General features: G+C 45.0%; 1 protein-coding gene across 1 annotated transcript in view; it reads left to right on the top strand.

The window, feature by feature from the left end:
* Positions 1-20,018, top strand: part of dhx34 (DEAH (Asp-Glu-Ala-His) box polypeptide 34) — a 107,261-nt gene that overhangs the window by 63,430 nt on the left and 23,813 nt on the right. The window contains exons 7-9 of the mRNA XM_039768037.1: positions 3,289-3,463; positions 11,107-11,300; positions 14,479-14,580. Of these exons, the coding sequence (XP_039623971.1) occupies positions 3,289-3,463; positions 11,107-11,300; positions 14,479-14,580 (471 nt within the window). The remainder of the gene's footprint in view (positions 1-3,288; positions 3,464-11,106; positions 11,301-14,478; positions 14,581-20,018) is intronic.

Here is a 20,018-nt window from a genome sequence, read left to right as displayed (position 1 = left end):
GGGTGTGTTTGTGTGTGTCCTGCGGTGCGTTGGCACCCTGCCCAGGATTGGTTCCTGCCTTGTGCCCTGTGTTGGCTGGGATTGGCTCCAGCAGACCCCCGTGACCCTGTAGTTAGGATATAGCGGGTTGGAAAATGGATGGATGGATGGAAGCCAATACAAGTTTACTTAACTCTTTCAAGGCGGATGTCGACTTTTGTCAAAATTCAGGAGGTGAGGACGGTAACCGGCTGTAAACTGTGACAGAACTCGCTGTTATGTTTCATTTTGACTCTCCTTGCTGGAAGGAAAGTTAGCGTCATTGATTTGACCGCGATTGCCTGTGCAAGCATGAGTAGCAAAGAGCAAACAACCTCTAAAATGGTATCAACATCTGGCGAGAGAGCAAAGAGAATGCGCAAAGTAAAATACTCTGTGGGCGACGTTTTGTGTGTTATCGCTGAATCAAACTCTCAAACTCTCCATCTCCATCTGGAGATGGAAATCAGAAATGAAAGTGAGGTTACAGCATCAGCTGATCGTGGTGCTGAGCATGTTCATGTAGCAATGTTCACCTGGGGGGGACCGCCACTTACAATGACAAGAGGTACAAACCATATAGTGTCACACTGCATCTGCTACCGCCTCCCAACTGCTGTGCAAAGAGAGCCAGACAGCCGACCCGCCACGCATTCCTGCTGGCCATCAAGCCACCACAAAGGGGCAGCCAATCCAGCCAGTGACACTGAACAGGCAGCGACAGCCACCACAGCACACAGCAACAGATACCCATCCATCCATTATCCAACCTGCTATATCCTAACTACAGGGTCACAGGGGTCTGCTGGATCCAACACTGGGCGTAAGGAAGGAAACAAACCTCGGGCAGGGCGCCAGCCCACCGCAGGGCACACACACACCCACACACCAAGCACACACTAGGGACAAGTTAGGCTCACCAATGCACCTAACCTGCATGTCTTTGGACTGTGGGAGGAAACCCACGCAGACACGGGGAGAACATGCAAACTCCACGCAGGGAGGACCCAGGAAGCAAACCCAGGCCCAGCGCTACCCACTGTGCCACCGTGCCGCCCGCAACAGACATTTTATGTTGATTTATGTGTGAAACCATTGCTTAGTGTGTTTTTCTGAAAACATAGTTTTTTTTTTGTTTTTTTATATATATTTTAAGCCCTTAAAGAGTGAATTGATAGTTTGGTAACTGCTTGATGGATGTCGGTATTTTATACTGTATTTACAGTGGGATGGAAAAGTTTGGGCAACCTTGTTAATAGTCATTATTTTCCTGTATAAATCGTTGGTTGTTACAATATAAAATGTCAGTTAAATATATCATATAGGAGACACACACAGTGATATTTGAGAAGTGAAATGAAGTTTATTGGATTTACAGAAAGTGTGCAATAATTGTTCAAACAAAATCAGGCAGGTGCATAAATTTGGGCACCGTTGTCATTTTATTGATTCCCAAACTTTTAGAACTAATTATTGGAACTCCAATTGGCTTGGTAAGCTCAGTGACCCCTGACCTACATACACAGGTGAATCCGAGTATTTAAGGGGGTCAATTGTAAGTTTCCCTCCTTTAATTTTCTCTGAAGAGTAGCAACATGGGGTCACAAAACAACTCTCAAATAACCTGAAGACAAAGATTGTTCACCATCATGGTTTAGGGGAAGGATACAGAAAGCTGTCCCAGAGATTGAAGCTGTCTGTTTCCACAGTTAGGAACATATTGAGGAAATGGAAGACCACAGGCTCAGTTCAAGTTAAGGCTCAAAGTGGCAGACCAAGAAAGATTTCGGATAGACAGAAGCGACGAATGGTGAGAACAGTCAGAGTCAACCCACAGACCAGCACCAAAGACCTCCAACATCATCTTGCAGCAGATGGAGTCACTGGGCATCGTTCAACCATTCGCGACTTTACACAAGGAGATGCTGTATGCAGAGTGATGCAGAGGAAGCACAAACAGAGCCGCTTGAGGTCTGCTCAAGCACATTTGGACAAGCCAGCTTCATTTTGGAATAAGGTGCTGTGGACTGATGAAACTAAAATGGAGTTATTTGGGCATAACAAGGGCGTTATGCATGGAGGAAAAAGAACACAGCATTCCAAGAAAACACCTGCTACCTACAGTAAAATATGGTGGTGGTTCCATCATGCTGTGGGGCTGTGTGGCCAGTGCAGGGACTGGGAATCTTGTCAAAGTTGAGGGACGCATGGATTCCACTCAGTATCAGCAGATTCTGGAGACCAATGTCCAGGAATCAGTGACAAAGCTGAAGCTGCCGGGCTGGATCTTTCAACAAGACAACGACCCGAAACACTGCTCAAAATCCACTAAGGCATTCATGCAGAGGAACAAGTACAACGTTCTGGAATGGCCATCTCAGTCCCCAGACCTGAATAGAATTGAAAATCTGTGGTGTGAGTTAAAGAGAGCTGTCCATGCTCGGAAGCCATCAAACCTGAATGAACTCGAGATGTTTTGTAAAGAGGAATGGTCCAAAATACCTTCAACCACAATCCAGACTCTCATTGGAACCTACAGGAAGCGTTTAGAGGCTGGAATTTCTGCAAAAGGCGGATCTACTAAATATTGATTTCATTTCTTTTTTGTGGTGCCCAAATTTCTGCACCTGCCTGATTTTGTTTGAACAATTATTGCACACTTTCTGTAAATCCAATAAACTTCATTTCACTTCTCAAATATCACTGTGTGTGTCTCCTATATGATATATTTAACTGACATTTTTTATCGTAACAACCAACGATTTATACAGGAAAATATTGACTATTAACAAGGGTGCCCAAACTTTTGCACCCCACTGTAGATATTTTACTGCAGAAAAAGTACAATATTGTCACATCAGTAATGGAGTTGCTTTAATGAAAAACCATCAAACGGGATTTCTGTTTTTGCCATGGCATCAAGTATTCTAAAGTTAAACTGGTATTGGTATCATTTTCAAAAATTCAAATATCATGACATCCCTAGTCTTAACTTTTTATGTGACTGAGTTTTCACTTGAATCTGCCCGTCAGGATGACTGGCTGTGGACATGATAAGTCAATAACGACTCACTTACTCCAAGTAGAACTTGGCACCTTCATCCACATCACTCAGTGCCAGGAGTAGAATTGCTCAAGTAGGTTTTGCTGCACAGAGTCAAAGAGTTTGCATTTCATTTGCATGTCGGCGTGTAACGTTTTACTCCAGAAAATCAGAGAAAGTCGTGTATTGCACACCTCATATTTTTTCTAAATTTTGTTTGTCTGCAGATGAAAAGCATGCACCTCGGAGACCCTCGGACATTTCCCTTTATAAACCCTCCTCCGGCTGCCAGCATTGAGAATGCTCTGCATTATTTACGAGATCAGGGAGCCCTGGACAGTCGGGGGGATCTTACGCCCATCGGAAGCCTGCTTGCACAGCTGCCTGTTGATGTTGTGATAGGTAAGAATTCATTCTTGCTGAGGTGTTAATGACTCTTCTCTTTGTGCATATTTTTTATTGTAGCTTTCCTTGGTTATTCCTCAACGCAACCACACCTGGAAGATGATATTACTTTCTAGATTTGTCTTTTTATCTCTCACAGGCAAAACAAAATCAAAATCAACCGGAATGTTCAAGCAAACTATAGAAAAAACCAATCTAAATCCATTAAGCAGTTCTCTCATTAAAAACAGACAGACAGATGTTGGACTTATTTATAGTATATGTACTAGAGGGTCCCCCCCCATCTGCGCTTATGTGCCAGCCGCTTTGCTTCTCTACCGCTCGCTCCTACGAAACCCCCCTCTTAAATGGTGATACAATGGGAAACGAGTAGTTTGTTTTTTTTTTTTTTTACCTCCTCATTACTCGATCAGTGCTGTGCCACGTGATCTGCATCTCGCATGGCCCTTTGAACATTTAAAAGCCTGTACCAGCAGCTGTCCTACTCTTTGTCTTTTATTTCCAGCACCGGGCCTGGTTAAATCACTTGGTACAAAGTCTCATCTCGTGGGACTTGAGTTCTTGATTTTTTTAGTTTATAATTTAAAAATGGAATAAGAATCTGAAAATCTAACAACATCACATTAAAGTTCGATAAATTCTGAAAAGAATGATACCAAACATATATATAACAGATTTTTCTTTAAGGTTGCGAAGGTTTCTGTTCCAACTCCATGCAGTTTGTCCCAGAGACCCACAACTCTTTGTGTAAAGAAGTGTTTCCTGACACAGATTGGACACAGGAGGCACGTGTACAATAAAACAAATACTTTTTATTTTCTTCCCACATCTGTCCCCCAAGCACAAGCACACCACTAATCCACCATGGAGGTGGATTCACTTTCTCTTCCTCCTTGGCACCACCACTCCTTCCAAGCAACCTTGTCCTCCTCCACCCGACTCTGGCCACTGAGTGGTGGTGGGTGGCCCCTTTTATAGCCCACCTGGAAGTGTTCCAGGTGCTTGACCACCCGGTTCCAATTGCACTTCCGGGTGGGGCTGAAGAGTTGGAATCCATGCAGCACCCACTGGCGGCCATCCCAGCTCCCAACTGGGCTGTTGAGGACTCCATCTCCCATGGAGCCCTGCAGGAGGTTGAGGCATCACCGCCGGCCAGGGAAGCTGCCGCCAAGCGCCCCAGGGTAGGTATTGAGTTGCCCATGGTTGCTCCCCTGGATCATATGCAGCAGGGGCATCCCGGCCCGCCTGCCACAAGTCCTAAATGCACTTCCCTTTCATTTCCAGTGTGTCCTTGAGTACGAGATTCACCCTTAAGCTGAAAGAATGTTGCTGGATCTCCTTTATCGATGCCTTTGAGGATTTTAAAGATCTGGATGAGGTCCCCATGCAGTCGACAGCAACAACATTTATTTCTAGAGCAAATTTTCATACAAATGATGGAGCTCAAAGTGCTTTACAAGATGAAGAAAGAGAAAAAAGACAAAATAAATAAGAAATTAGAATTGGGGAACACTGATTAACATAGAATACAAGTAAGGTCCAATGGCCAGGGAGGACAGAAAAAAAAAAACTCCAGATGGCTGGAGAGAAAAATAAAATCTGCAGGGGGTCTGAGGCCATGAGACCACCCAACCAACCCCCTCTAGGCATTCTACCTAACATAAATGACCTGTCAGTCCTCATGGTATTCAGGGTTCTCAAGGAAGAACTTGATGATGACGGTCATGTGGACTTCTGGCCTTTAATCCATCAATGTAGGTGCCTTGATCAGGTGGTGGGGCCGCAGACAGACAGACAGACAGACAGACAGACACTTTAAAAATCCCAAGGGGAAAATCACCTACTCCAGCAGCAGCATACTGATAAAAACAATATTAAATTAAAGAGTGATGACAGTGCAGGTATAACAGACAATAAATTTTTATAATATTAACGTTTACCCCCTCAGGTGGAATTGAAGAGTCGCATAGTGTGGGGTCTCCTCAGTCTGTCAGTGGAGCAGGATGGTGACAGCAGTCTGTCTCTGAAGCTGCTCCTCTGTCTGGAGATGATCCTGTTCAGTGGATTGGATTCTCCATGATTGACAGGAGTCTGCTCAGCGCCCGTCGCTCTGTCACAGATGTCAAACTGTCCAGATCTGTGCCTACAATAGAGCCTGCCTTCCTCACCAGTTTTTCCAGGTGTGAGGCGTCCCTCTTCTTTATGCTGCCTCCCCAGCACACCACCACGTAGAAGAGGGCGCTCGCCACAACTGTCTGGTAGAACATCTGCAGCATCTTATTGCAGATGTTGAAGGACGCCAGCCTTCTAAGGAAGTATAGTTGGCTCTGTCCTCTCTTACACAGAGCATCAGTATTGGCAGTCCAGTCCAGTTTATCATCCAGCTGCACTCCCAGGTATTTATAGGTCTGTACCCTCTGCACAGTCACCTCTGATGATCACGGGGTCCATGAGGGGCCTGGTCCTCCTAAAATCCACCACCAGCTCCTTGGTCTTGCTGGTGTTCAGTTGTAGGTGGTTTGAGTCTCACCATTTAACAAAGTCCTTGATTAGGTTCCTATACTCCTCCTCCTGCCCACTCCTGATGCAGCCCACCATAGCAGTGTCGTCAGTGAACTTTTGCACGTGGCAGGACTCCGAGTTGTATTGGAAGTCCGATGTATGTTGGCTGAACAGGACCAGAGAAAGTACAGTCCCCTGCGGCGCTCCTGTGCTGCTGACCACAATGTCAATGCAGTTCCTGAGACGCACATACTGAGGTCTGTCTTTAAAATAGTCCACGATCAGTGCCACCAGGTATGAATCTACTCTCATTACCCACTGACTTAGAATAGAAGAGTTAGGATTCTTCCAGTTGAGCAAGATAAGCCTATGTGCTAATAGTGTAGTGAAGGCCATTCCAGTCTGTTTGTCCTTCTCCACTTTAAGCCCCTCTGTGAGCCCACCAAACACAGCCGTTAGTGGGTTAGGAGGGATTGTGACACCAAGGCTGACTGATTGGCATTTAAAGATTTTGGTCCAGAATGATGTTAATTTGGTGCAGGCCTAAAACATGTGACCTAGTAAGGCTGGTGCTCGATTGCAGTGTTTGCAGGTTGGATCTCGCCCTGGAAACATTTTGGACAATTTTAAGCGAGACAGATGTGCTCGATATATAATTTTGAGTTGAATAATTGTATGCTTTGCGCATATGGAGCTCGAGTGAAGTCTCTGCATTGCTGCCTTCCACTCCGTTTCTGAGATGTTGAGCGAGAGATCCTTTTCCCATCATCCTCTTGGATCCGGCATCGAGGTAGGTGAGAGGTGAGGAAAGTGGGACAGGTTCTGTTTAACAAAGTTTCTAATTTAAAGGTAGTGGAAGAAATGTGTTGCTGGAAAGTTAAATTTGCAGTGTGATTGTCCGTAGGATGTGAAGACGTTGTCTATGTGCAAATCTCTAAGTGATTTAATCCCAAATGTTTTCCAGACATTAAAATCTGCATATATTTGAGACGGTGGAGAAAGGTGGTTCTCGTGCTGAGGTGCCCCAAATAATAGCTTCTCTGTCTTAAAATGCTTCCTACATTGGTTTCATATTTTGAGTGAGTGAAGCACAATTGGGTAGTTAGTATATCGGCGATATCTTGTATTTATTGGGGCACAAAGCAAGGAATATAAAGAAGTACTGCAGGAATTTATTTCTATTGTGGACCTAGCCTGTGTATGTTCATCTACTTGTGTCCGTGTCCAGGTTTTTATAGCTTGGATATTTGCTGCCCAGTAATAAAATTGAAAGTAGAGCCATGCCACCTCCCACTTTAGGTCTTTTGTTAGGTCGCCCTTTGGAGACGTGGATGTTTTGAATTCCAAAAAAACGAGGTTATGGTTCAGTGTAATTTCTTAAAAAATGATTTAATAATGTATATTGGTATGTTTTGAAATAAAAAGAGGCAAACCGATTCGAGCAGAGACTGGCGTGTGAGTGAGAAAGGGCCCGCCCGGCTACCCCAACCTGACATCATGCTAATGGGCCTGCAGCCTCTGTCTCAGATTAGCATGAATATACCACTCCTGCAAGCAAACTATGATTCTTAGCATGAGAGGTTGCAAAATCAACCGGAATGTTCAAGCAAATTCTAGAAAAAAACCTGATCTAAATCCGTTAAGTAGTTCTATCATTCGCTAGCCAAGCAGAGGTAAGGAACTCCCCGAGGCTGGTGGCGTGTCTCTTGGATTTGCACAGATAAATCAGTACCGCAAGCAAACTATGATACTTAGCGTGATGAGAGAAGTCGCAAAATCAACCTGAACATTCGAGCAAATTCTAGAAAAAACACGATCTATCCATCCTCTTCCACTTATCCGAGGTCGGGTCGCGGGGGCAGCAGCTTAAGCAGAGAGGCCCAGACTTCCCTCTCCCGGCCACTTCTTCCAGCTCTTCCGGGAGAATCCCAAGGCGTTCCCAGGCCAGCCGAGAGACATAGTCCATCCAGCGTGTCCTGGGTCTTCCCCGGGGCCTCCTCCCGGTTGGACGTGCCCGGAACACCTCACCAGGGAGGCGTCCAGGAGGTATCCTGATCAGATGCCCGAGCCACCTCATCTGACTCCTCTCGATGTGGAGGAGCAGCGGCTCTACTCTGAGCCCCTCCCGGATGACTGAGCTCCTCACCGTATCTTTAAGGGAAAGCCCAGACACCCTGTGGAGGAAACTCATTTCAGCCGCTTGTATTCGCAATCTCGTTCTTTTGGTCACTACCCATAGCTCATGACCATAGGTGAGGGTAGGAGCGTAGATCGACTGGTAAATTGAGAGCTTTGCCTTACGGCTCAGCTCCTTTTTCACCACGACAGACCGATGCAGAGCCCGCATCACTGCGGATGCCGCACCGATCCGCCTGTCGATCTCACGCTCCATTCTTCCCTCACTCGTGAACAAAACCCCGAGATACTTACACTCCTCTACTTGGGGCAGGATCTCTCCCCAACCCTGAGAGGGCACTCCACCCTTTTCTGGCTGAGGACCATGCTCTCGGATTTGGAGGTACTGATTCTCATCCCAGCCGCTTTACACTCAGCTGCGAACCGATCCAGAGAGAGCTGAAGATCACGGCCTGATGAATCAAACAGGACAACATCATCTGCAAAAAGCAGTGACCCAATCCTGAGTCCACCAAACCGGACCCCTTCAACACCCTGGCTGCGCCTAGAAATTCTATCCATAAAAGTTATGAACAGAATCGGTGACAAAGGGCAGCCCGATCTAAATCCCTTAAGTGGTCCAGGTCTTTCTCAATTGTGTTGTCAGCTCTCTCTCCAACTCTAGTACCTTCTGTGAATTTCACAAGCTTTCTAACTATATCAGAATCAGTGTCACTAATACATATCAGTCCAAGGACAGACCCCTGAAAGACGTTTCTCCATGTGGAGCGCTCTCCTCTTCTCTGTACTCTTTGTCTCCTGCCGGTTGACCCACCAGAGATCCAGTGCTGTAGGTCACCTCTGATGCCTACAGCTTCTAGTTTCAGAATTAACGTTGATGTGAAATCAGAAATGGGATTTTCAGCATGACAATGATCCAAAGCACACTAGCAAATCCAACAAGGAATGACACAAAAAGAACAAAATGGAGGGATATTAACTGGCCTATTAAAAACAATTGGGGGGGGGACTTGAAATAGGTAGGACATACAAGAAAACAAACACCTTGTAATTGAAGGAATTTTACATGGGGGCCTATTCCAAAATCTCACTAAGTCAACGTTAGGGACTGTTAAGCAACAGGGGACAATGCAAGCTTCTGTGACCAAGGGTGGACTTACTTTTTCATCAGTACAATTTCTTTGTGTTTGTATTCAAGTATGTCACATTTAGCTGTAGGCTTTGTTTGCATGGAGATGAGAGAGAGACAGAGAGACAGAGAGACTGACTGACTTTATTGATCCCAAGGGGAAATTCACATAATCCAGCTATAAAAGAATCCCCCGTTTTTTGCTTTACAACCTTAAATGAAAACACACACAAAATATATTTCTGCCCAGCTTTACTTACTCAGTACAACCTAAAACGTCCAAGTAAAAGATATCACAGCTATAGTTCATAAGAATTATGAAAAATAAAAAAACAAGACCTACTGAGATTAATAAAGGATCGGCCCCCCAATGTCGATGTCATTTTGTTGACCCCCCTTTTGCTTTAATGTCAGCCTTGAGTCTGTTGATTCTTCTCTTTCAGCTTGGCACATCTTGATTGAGTGCCCACTCTTCTTTACAGTTTAATTGTTCAAGTTCGGTCACATTGGCTGGTGAGCTTTGCTGGTCTGCTATCTTCAGATCTTTCCACAGATTTTCACTGTGATTTAGGTCTGGTTCTCTGACTGGCCACACCAGGACATTCACTTTCTTCTCCCTCAGCCGCTTTGTGGTCAATTTTGCTGTGTGCTTCGGGTCGTCGTCGTGTTGAAAGGTGAACATTCTGCCCATCTTCAACTTTCTGGCAGAGGGTAGCAGGTTTTCCTCCAGAATTTGACGGGTATTTTGCCCCATCCATTTTTCCTTCTACCCTAACGAGAGCCCCAGGCCCCCCACAACAGGATGCTGTCCCCTCCATGCTTTACTGTAGGTATGGTGTGTTGTGGATGGTGAGCTGCATTGGTGGACCGTTTGGTGTTGAGGCCAAATAGTTTGATTTTGGGCTCATCTGACCATAAGACCTTTTCCACTTGGCATCAGAATCTTCAAGGTGCATTCTGGAAAAGCTCAAACGAGCCTTAATGCCAAACAAGCCACAGTTGTGGAGCGCTTGTGAAATTGTTGTCACCTGCACACAATGACCACCCTTTGCCATAACATCCTGTCACTCCTTCAAAATGGCCATTGGCCTCTCGGTAGCCTCTCCTACCAGGTTCCTCCTTGCTCTTCCATCCAGTTTGGAGGGTCCTAGTCATACCAAACACTTGCCACTTCTTTATGATGGACTTTACTGAGCTCCTTGGGATTGATAAAGCCTTTGAGATGTTGTTGGTCTCCATCTCCTGCCTTATGTCTGTCCACAACTCTATCCCTGAGATCTTTTGAAAGTGGCCTGCCACCCACAGTCAGTTGTTTTCTGTCAGTTGCTCTACCAAGTTAGGGAATGAATGGACCAGGAAGAGCTTCACTAATCACACTCATTACAACTGAGCACAGGTGGAAGGAAGCGATTGGAAATGGTGGGCACTGCCACCTGAGTGAGTTTACGGCTGGGGGGGTCCTTTATTCATCTCACGATTTCTTGTTTTTAATTTTTAGAAATTCTTCTGAACTGTAGCTCTGATATCTTTCACTTGGATGTTAGAGACTACATTGGATTATGTGTTTTCATTTAAGGCTGTAAAGCAAAAAAAAAAAAGGGAATATTTCAAAGGGGGGCATTCTTTTCTATGCCCACTGTATGTCAAAGTAGTCAACAATTCTCATGGGGTGTACGTACTTGACTGTTGATATAGATACAGAAATGTGTCTTTGGATGCTGCTTCTTTCTCCCCACACCCTAAGAACTTGGAATCCTACAAACCTGAGCTCAGCAATAATATTTGAATGTCTCATTGAGTGTTCATTTTCTGATTTCAAATATGCTAATACATTTAAAGTGTTTGTTGTTTTTTGTTTTATTTTTCTCAACAGGTAAAATGCTTGTCCTAGGCTGCCTCTTCAGGCTGGTGGAGCCGGTGCTTACCATAGCTGCGGCTCTGAGTGTCCAGTCGCCTTTCCTGAGAAGTGCTCAGAATAATCCCGACTGCTCCACGGCCCGCAAGCCTCTGGAGAGCACCCAGGGAGATCCCTTCACCCTGCTGAATGCCTTCAATGCTTGGGTTCAGGTGAGGTTTTGTTTTTTTCAAATATATTATACTGTATATTATTATAAATAGTTCTATTGCACTGTTCTATTGTTTTGGGCGGCACGGTGGCGCAGTGGGTAGTGCTGCTGCCTCGCAGTTAGGAGATCCGGGTTCACTTCCCAGGTCCACCCTGCATGGAGTTTGTATGTTCTCCCCGTGTCTGCGTGGGTTTCCTGCTACAGTCCAAAGACATGAAGGTTAGGCGCATTGCTGGTCCTAAATTGTCCCTTGTGGGTGTGGGTGTGCCCTGTGTTGGGCTGGCACCCTGCCCGGGGTTTGTTTCCTGCCTTGTGCCCTGTGTTGCCTGTTATTTTAAGTTATTTTAAGACTTAACTGCATCTAAACTGAAATTTTTGAAAAGTCAAGGAATCTATTTTCCTTGTCTTCTCGTGACGCCATTTTTGGATTCTTACAGACTTTTCTTACAACTTTTTCTGACTTGCCTGGGTAATTTTCCCAGGATTCCCTGGAAATGTGCAATACGTGATGGCATCAGAGAGCGGTCATCATGTGTGTTTCTTTCTTGTTTAAATTTGGATCGAGCTGAACGTTGGGAGTGTGACTCTCGACGTGAATTCACATATCGGTTTTCTGAATTCTTTGCCGGCTAATGATTTTTTTTTTTCATTCTTGTTTATTGTGAGGAGCGCTGGATAAAAACACAGTCGTTTGTACTGTTGTATTGTATTTCTGAGGTGGCCATGATAGACTGGCTGTGAAGAGGATTACCGGTGTTCTGGTTTGTGTGTTGTATTTGCCCCACTTTTTGATGCCCATTCCATGCCCAACCCATCTATCAGGGGGTCTGAATGAATTCTGTCATTTTTCTTGTCGTCTTTGAGAGTCAAGACTTGAGGGTGGCTGTCAAAAGCACGGCCTATTAACTCTTTCAGGGCTGATGTCGACTTTTGTCAAAAGGAGGAGCTTATGATAATCGGTAACAAAACCAACCGTTACGTTTTAGTTAAACTCTCTTTGGTAGACGGTAAGTTTGCTTCATTGGTTTTGACCGGGATTTCCCGCGCTGCTGTGAGTAGCAAGGCGCCGACAATGGCAAAAATGGCACGGACATCTGGTGAGAGATCAAAGTGAATGCATAAAGCAAAATACTCCATGGACGATGTTTTGCCTGTTCTCTCTGAATTGGACTAAGACTTGTCGGACTCTGATTTTGATACAAGCGATCGAAAACGAATATGAGGTTTTGCAGATTCAGCTGAGTGGTCCTCAGCTAATCATGGTGCTGAACAGGTTCATGTACCTGATACAGCCTATGGCACTGTTCATCTGGGAGGACTGCCACTTAACAATGATGAAAGGTAGAAGCCAGATTGCAATCCACTGTGACCGTGACCGCTGCTGCTGCCCCATGCAGCCACGTGAACACAGCCTGGCAGCTTGCCTGCCGCAAATTCTTGGCAAACTGGTAGCTACAGACGTTTTATGTTGATTTCTATGTAAAGCCATACAATGCCTTTTTGGAAAAAATATTCAGCCCTCAAAGAGTTAAAGCCCCCCAAGGCATTCTTTGTGTGATTTTTGGACTGTACAATGCAGTTCCTAGCTTGTTAAAAGGGTGTTTTGACTTTCTGGCACAGACCCCACATGTATTTTTGACTTCGCTTCATCTCCTGACCCCTTTGATTAAAGTTTTTCATTGACATCTGCTGAGCCAGAACAGCCCTGTGGTGCCAGTATAGGTGTTGCAGCCCCACGACCCTGAACTGGATTATGCAGTGTGACCAGCAGGAGGCGCATCAGTGCCACAAACACAACAACACAACACAGTCCTGGGTTCAAACAGAAGATACTTTTGTATTTTACAGTACCTGCAAATCCTTACCACAATAGTGTAATCCAGAATCTTCTTATCTCCTTCCACATACCCAACATAGTCTCTTCCACTCTCCTCCTGACTCTGAAACTCGGCTTCTTTTATGGCGAACCCAGGAGTATTTCTGGTGCCACCACATCCCATCCAGGAAGCTCTTCAGCATCAGACAGAAGTTCTTTAAAGTGAGGCCCAATGGACCACAACAGGACCATCTTACAAGTCTGCCCTGTGGATATCCATGCAGGCACCGTAGACCAGAAAGACTGCCACCTATTGTATCGGGGGAGCAAATATGCCGTGCAGTTAGTCAGTCTCCCCCTGTCCTCCTTGTTAAACTGGCCTCCTGGCTGGGTATGAACCCTTACGCCATCCTGGCTGGAATACCAGCCCACCTCTGGTGTCTTTGCCAGCAGTTTTGAGAATGTAATTTTTTGTTCCTGTGATGTTTTGTGTTGTGTTCTGTAAAAATAAAGACTGCAAAACGGTAGGCAAATGTTTAATTGGGAATATGAGGTGTGCCAGTTTAATTCCCAGAATGAGCCTGCAGAAAGAATGCATGCATGCGTATCTGTGCCGTAGCGGCCACTGTCACCTTCACAGTACCATCTTTTTGCAGCTAAGCGTTTAGTTAGGTGACGTTGCCGTTGCTGTAAGCCTGAATACCCCTGAGTTTCTTTGTCACGTTACGCTGGATGTCAGAAATGTCTCCAAATTTTTGTCCTTTCGTGGTAGTTTTTATTTTGGGAAGCGTCAGAAATCACAAGGAGCTCATTCAGGTGAATAAGGGTGGATGATCCAATTTCGGTTACCGATTTCTTAGCCAGGAAATCACGACCTCTGACTGCATCGCTGTCTGAGATGGATGGTCCACTTGTCAGGCCACAGTCCTTTAAACAGAATCCCATAACCTATTCAGCACTTCTAAATTTCTAAGTCTGGTTGCCGGTTGCCAGTCAATGAATTTGTGACGGACTTGTCCCCTTGTCCCCTTAATCACACTGGTGACATTATAGGGTGGCCCATATCTAACTATGCAACTTTTAATGCAATGCAGGAAAACAATACAAGACAAAAGAATTGCTGTTCGACTGACAACCGTCTCCCCGCCATTTTGGAATGCAGGGCAGGCGCTGCCATCTATCGGCAACAAAAATAATTTTTTGTGAATTCTCGATCTAATAAACTTAATAAGTTATAGCGTAATGAAAATTGCATAATTAGATCTGGTCCACCCTGTACGCGGCCGATCCAGGGATTAAATTGTCACAGCTCGTATATACGGTGTAAACTGGTGGATAACTTCTTCTTTTCCTCCATCTTCAGATCAAATCTGAGAGGGGCAGCGCATCTCGTAAGTGGTGTCGGCGGCGTGGTCTGGAGGAGCAGCGTTTATACGAAATGGTCAACCTACGACGACAGTTCAAGGTATGGATGGATTCATCCTGCCCCTGCCTGGGGAGGAAACTGGTTTACAGCTGGAAATCGTGGGCCTTAAATGGTAAAGGGCAACTACACTCACCGGCCACTTTATTAGGCACGCCTGTTCAACTGCTAGGTAATCAGCTGATAACACGGCAGCAGCTCAATGCATTTGGCATGTAGACGTTGTCAAGATGTCCTGCTGGAGTTCAAACCGAGGGATTGGAGTCATTTTGAACGTGGCATGGTTGGTGGTGCCAGACGGGCTGCTCTGAGTATTTCAGAAACTGGGATTTTCACACCCAATCATCTGTAGGGTTTACAGAGAATGGGCCAAAAAAGGGAAAATATCCAGTGAGCAGCAGTTCAGAGGTCAGAGGCGAATGGCCAGACTGGTCTCAGCTGATGGAACAACAACAACATTTATTTCTATAGCACATTTTCATAAAAACAATGGAGCTCAAAGTGCTTTATATGATGATGACGAAAGAAAAAAAAGACAAAATCCATCCATTATCCAACCCACTATATCCTAACTACAGGGTCACGGGGGTCTGCTGGAGCCAATCCCAGCCAACACAGGGTGCAAGGCAGGAAACAACCCCAGGCAGGGCACCAGCCCACCGCAAAAGACAAAATAAATAATTAAAATTAGGGAACACTAATTAACATAGGATAAAAGAAAGGTCCAATGGCCAGGGAGGACAGAAAAAACAAATAAAAAACTCCAGACGGATGGAAAAAAAAAAAAAACATCTGCAGGGGTTCCGAGGCCACGAAACCTCCCAGCCCCCTCTAGACATTCTACCTGACGTCAATGTCCTCAATCAGTCCTCATGGTTTTGAGGCTTCACATGGAAGAACTTGATGATGATGGCCACGTGGACGTCAGGCAACAGAACCTCAAATAAGCACTCGTTACACTGAGGTGTGCAGACGAGCATCTCTGAACACGCAACACGTCAAACCTTGAATCAGGTGGTCTACAGCAGTAGACCACCACACTGGATGCCACTCCTGTCAGCTAAGAACAGGCAACTGAGGCGACAATTCCCGTGGGCTCACCAAAATGGGACAACAGAAGATTTGAAAAATGCCCGGTCAGATGAGTCTCGATTCCTGCTGCGACATTTCGATGGTAGGGTCAGAATTTGGCATCAAAAACATGAAAGCAGGGATCCATCCTGCCTTGTTTCAACGGTTCAGGCTGGTGATGGTGTGGGGATATTTTCTTGGCACACATCAGGCCCCTTTTGTGCCAATTGAGCATCATTTAAATGCCACAGCCTACCTGAGTATTGTTGCTGATCACGTCCATCCCTTTATGACCGCCATCTTTTGATGGCTTCTTCCAGCCATGTCACAAAGCTCAGATCAACTCAGACTGGTTTCTTGAACATGACAATAAGTTCACTGGACTGGAATGACCTCCACACTCTCCAGATCTCAATCCAACAGAGCACCTTTGGGATTTACTGGAACAGGACATTCGCATCATGAATGTGTAGCTGACAAATCTGCAACACCTATATGATACTATCATGTCAATATGGAGCCAAATCCCTGAGCACCTTGTTGAGTCTGCGTCATGAAGAATTACAGCAGTTCTGAAGGCAAAAGGGGGTCCAGCCGGGCACAAGCGAGGTGTACCTAATAAAGTGGCCGGTGAATATATTTGTAATCCAGGTAAAGAAAATGCCTACTGTGGTTACTATGGAGGGGCTGGCACCAGGAAACAATCGGGGACATCTAAGATTCTGTCAGGTGGCAGCGATATTTCAGTTGAAACTGAGCTGCTGCAACTACCCAAGTGAAGCTTTACTTCACTTCACTAATTTTCTGCTTCAATATAAGAAACAACAAATTGCTCCCTACTAAAGTTTGGTATTATAAAATCAGTCAGAATTTGAATTATTAATTGATTTTTCTTGATTTTGTTAATGACCGCTCCAAATTCAAAATAATAATAATAATATGGTTGTATGCTTGATGGCCCTTCAACATCCACCAGTCCTAGCAGTGTTTTGTTATGGGATGAGTGGAACTTATCAAGTTTGTCATTGGCTTGCTGTGCTGTCGCTCCCTAAGCTTAACACACACACACTCTCACACACACACACACACACACACACACACACACACACACACACACACACACACACACACACACACACACAACATGCGCACTTAAAAGGAATACTCCACCCAAAAAATGGATTTGTGTTTATGTGTTACTTAGCCTATGGACTTTGTAGCAGTCAGCTCAGCTCAGGTTAGGTTGGGGAGCAGGCATTGGTACAACGTGTTGCTGCCCCCACCACATGCCGAATGCATTAAATTGCGGTCCAGTCCCACCCTTTGGAATGACCCTCTATCTGCCACAGCCAGGTGTTACGTGGGCGTCCCCTTGGCCTGGACCAGCCACTCGGGTCCTCAACAATGAGAATCCTACAAGCCCAGATTTTCACCATTATGTTCTAAATAGGGGGATGACTTCGTGAAGTTTTTTTGCCAGTGATAGATAAAATCTATATATATATATAAAATCCAACATCTTTCTGTCTGTCTGTACATCAGTACACTTTTCACGAGAGAACTATAGGGTGGTCCAGATCTAATTATGCAATTTTCATTACGCTATAACTTATTAAGTTTATTACATATAAAATCGCCTGAAAAATCTCAGACCATGAAGAATCATTTTTGCGCCGAACTGGAATCTTCCCCACATAAATCAAAGTCATCCAAACGATCTGGATCTGCATAATTAGATCTGGACCACCCTGTACTTAACGGATTTAGATCAGGCATTTTTCTACAATTTGCTTGAACATTCTGGTTGATTTTGCGACTTCTCTCATCTCGCTAAGAATCATAGTTCACTTGCATGGGCGATATATTGACACTAATCCGAGACAGAGGCTGCAGGACGAGGGGAGGGGGAAGCGTGACATCAGGAGTGGGGAGCCGGGCATGTTTTAGAGCTGGGGTGGGCTAAGTCAGTCCCGGAGGGCCGCAGTGGCTACAGGTTTTTGATCCAGCCAAGTTGCTTAATTAGAAAACAATCCTTGCCAGTAATTCAAGTTTATGTCTTGTTAGTGCTATCATGTCAGGTCCTTCTTATATCCTTGATCTTTTTTTCCTTTCTAAGGCCATAATAAAAATGATTTGAAGTCTAAAACCGGAGGAGTAATTCTCAGTCCTTCACTTTTTTCTGTTCCCTTTCCTTCCAAGTATTTAATTAAACCAAATAGTGCACAATAAATACACGCGGGTGTAAATGGAGACAAGTGAAATGGAGAACTGCTGGTTTCTCTTGTCATTTGCATCCTAGAGCTAATAAGGAGCAATCGAGAATGCAGCTGTTTAAGACTAAAATAAGCGATAAGGGTTCAAAATCTTAACAGTGAGACCACTAAAATAAAACAGAAGTGTTACTTGAGCAATAAGAGCTCCTCATTAGGCCATTGGGTTGGAGCAAAAACCTGCAGGCACTGTGGCCCACTAGGAACGACTTTGCCCACCCCGTTTTAGGGCATATCATGCCTCCGCGTACCTAGCGTTACCTGTTTGTTTATTGGTTTTGAAAGTTTGTCCTGTTTCACTACCAAGCAGGCAGAACTGTGGGGGACAGCTAGCCTCTCTCTATATAAAATCCACCGTCTGTCTGTATGTCTGTGCGCTACTTAACTACTCAAGAACTACTTAACGGGTTTAGATCAGATTTTTTCTATAATTTGCTTGAAGATTCCGGTTGAATTTTCAACTTCTCTCTCTGCGCTCAGTATCGTAGTTCGCTTGCGTGAATCTGAGAGAAATGCTCGCTCACGTGCCAGCCTTGGGGCGTATCTTACATCCACTTAGCTGGCGAACGAGAGAACTATTTAATGGATTTAGATTGGTGTTTTTTTTCTGTAATATTCTTGAGCATTCCGGTTGATTTTGTGACTTCTCTCATTGTGCTAAGAATAAGAGTTTGCTTGCAGGCGCGACATATTCACGCTAAACTGAGGACTAGGGTAAGCGTGACGTCAGGAGTGGGGAGCTGGGCGGGGCCCTCCTCACTGTCCTGTTTCCTGTTACTATGTGGGCGGAGCCACAGGGGACAGCTAGTAATCGACAAATCTAGAAAGTAATATTCCAGGTATGGTGACTTTGAGATACCACAATAAAGAACCCTCAGAATACACACAAAGAAAGAAAAAGAAAAGTCATTAACACCTCAGCTACAATGAATTCTGTTCAGGCCAATATCTTACCTCTCACAACATGCAAGCAGGCTTCCGATGGGCGTAAGTTCTCCCTGATCTCATAAATAATGCAACGTATTATAAGGGTTTATAATGGGGAAATGTCGGAGGGTCTCTGAGGTGCATGCTATTCATCTGCAGACAAACAGTTTATTAAAAATATGATGTGTGCAATACATGACTTTCTCTGCCACACCCATCACATGACGAAACAGCTCAGGATCCCGGTTGGCAGCACCCCCAAAACCCCGAGGCAGGTACGCGGTCCAGTGCCACCCTCTGTCTGCCGCAGCCACGTGTTGCGTGGGCGTCCCCTTGGCCTGGTCCAGCCACTCAGGCCCTTGTGGCCGAGAAAAAAATGGAATTTTATGTTTTCCTGCAGAACATTAGAACACTCTGGACGAGAGCAGGCCATTCAGCCCAACAAAGCTCGCCAGTACTATCCACTTATTTCTTCCAAAAAAACATCATGTCGAGTTTTGAAAGTCCCTAACATCTTACTGTCTACCACACTACTTGGTAGCTTGGCAGAATGGAGAGCAAGAACTTCATGACATAACAGAAGTCAATTGTGAACATTGCTGTACAGTGACAGACAATGTGAAAGACATCCATGGGAAAAAGAATACAAAACTCTCGCTTTACTCGTGTTGTATAGTCCACATGTACACTATATTGCCAAAAGTTATTGGGACCCCAAAAAATCATTGAATTCAGGAGTTCCAATCACTTCCATGGCCTCAGGTGTATAACATCAAGCACCTCGGCATGCAGACTGCTGGCTTCTACAAACATTTGTGACAGAATGGGTCGCTCTCAGGAGCTCAGTGAATTCAAGCCTGGTACCGTGAGAGGATGCCACCTGTGCAATAAGTCCATTTGTGAAATTTCATCTCTACTAAATATTCCACGGTCAGCTGTCAGTGGTATTAAGACAAAGTGGAAGCAACTGGGAACAACAGCAGCTCAGCCACAAAGTGGTAGGCCACAGAGCGGGGACAGCGCATGCGGAGGTGTGCAGAAGTCACCAACTTTCTGAAGAGTCAGTAGCTAAAGACCTCCAAACTTTTGTGTGGCCTCGTAGAGAGCTTCATGGAATGAGTTTTGTGGACAAAATTAAATTTAGATATATTAATAGAATCTTATCTTAAATTTAGAACCCCTTCCTATTAGAAACCAGGCAGGAGAAGAACC

The sequence above is a fragment of the Polypterus senegalus genome, chromosome 11, assembly GCF_016835505.1.
Source record: "Polypterus senegalus isolate Bchr_013 chromosome 11, ASM1683550v1, whole genome shotgun sequence".
NCBI lineage: Eukaryota > Metazoa > Chordata > Cladistia > Polypteriformes > Polypteridae > Polypterus > Polypterus senegalus.
This window is presented reverse-complemented; position numbering and strand designations above follow the sequence as displayed.